This window comes from Alligator sinensis, unplaced genomic scaffold (genome assembly GCF_000455745.1).
Source record: "Alligator sinensis unplaced genomic scaffold, ASM45574v1 scaffold572_1, whole genome shotgun sequence".
NCBI classification, from domain to species: domain Eukaryota; kingdom Metazoa; phylum Chordata; order Crocodylia; family Alligatoridae; genus Alligator; species Alligator sinensis.
Window position 1 is genome coordinate 1,103,262 of NW_005842288.1, and position 205 is coordinate 1,103,466.

General features: G+C 44.9%; 1 protein-coding gene across 1 annotated transcript in view; it reads right to left on the reverse strand.

Moving 5' to 3' along the window:
• The window catches only part of LOC102375068 (G-protein coupled receptor 55), a 13,410-nt gene that overhangs the window by 720 nt on the left and 12,485 nt on the right, over nt 1-205 (reverse strand). The window contains exon 4 of the mRNA XM_025209424.1: nt 1-186. This exon is cut by the window's left edge and continues 720 nt beyond it. Within this exon, the coding sequence (XP_025065209.1) occupies nt 1-186 (186 nt within the window). The remainder of the gene's footprint in view (nt 187-205) is intronic.

Consider the following 205-nt stretch of genomic DNA (forward strand, 5'->3'; position numbering starts at 1 on the left):
CTTGAAAGGGAGAGAAATAAGCAGCAGTAGGTCTATGAGAGCAAGGTTTACCATGTAGATTGAGGATTCTGTCCACTTCTTCCAACAGCAGCAGAACACCCAGAGCCCCAGTGAATTGAGAATCAAACCAAGAATGAAGGTAGGTATGCAGACTGCAAACTGGAAAGACATCATAAAGGTATCAACCTGGGTGAAGAGGCATTCC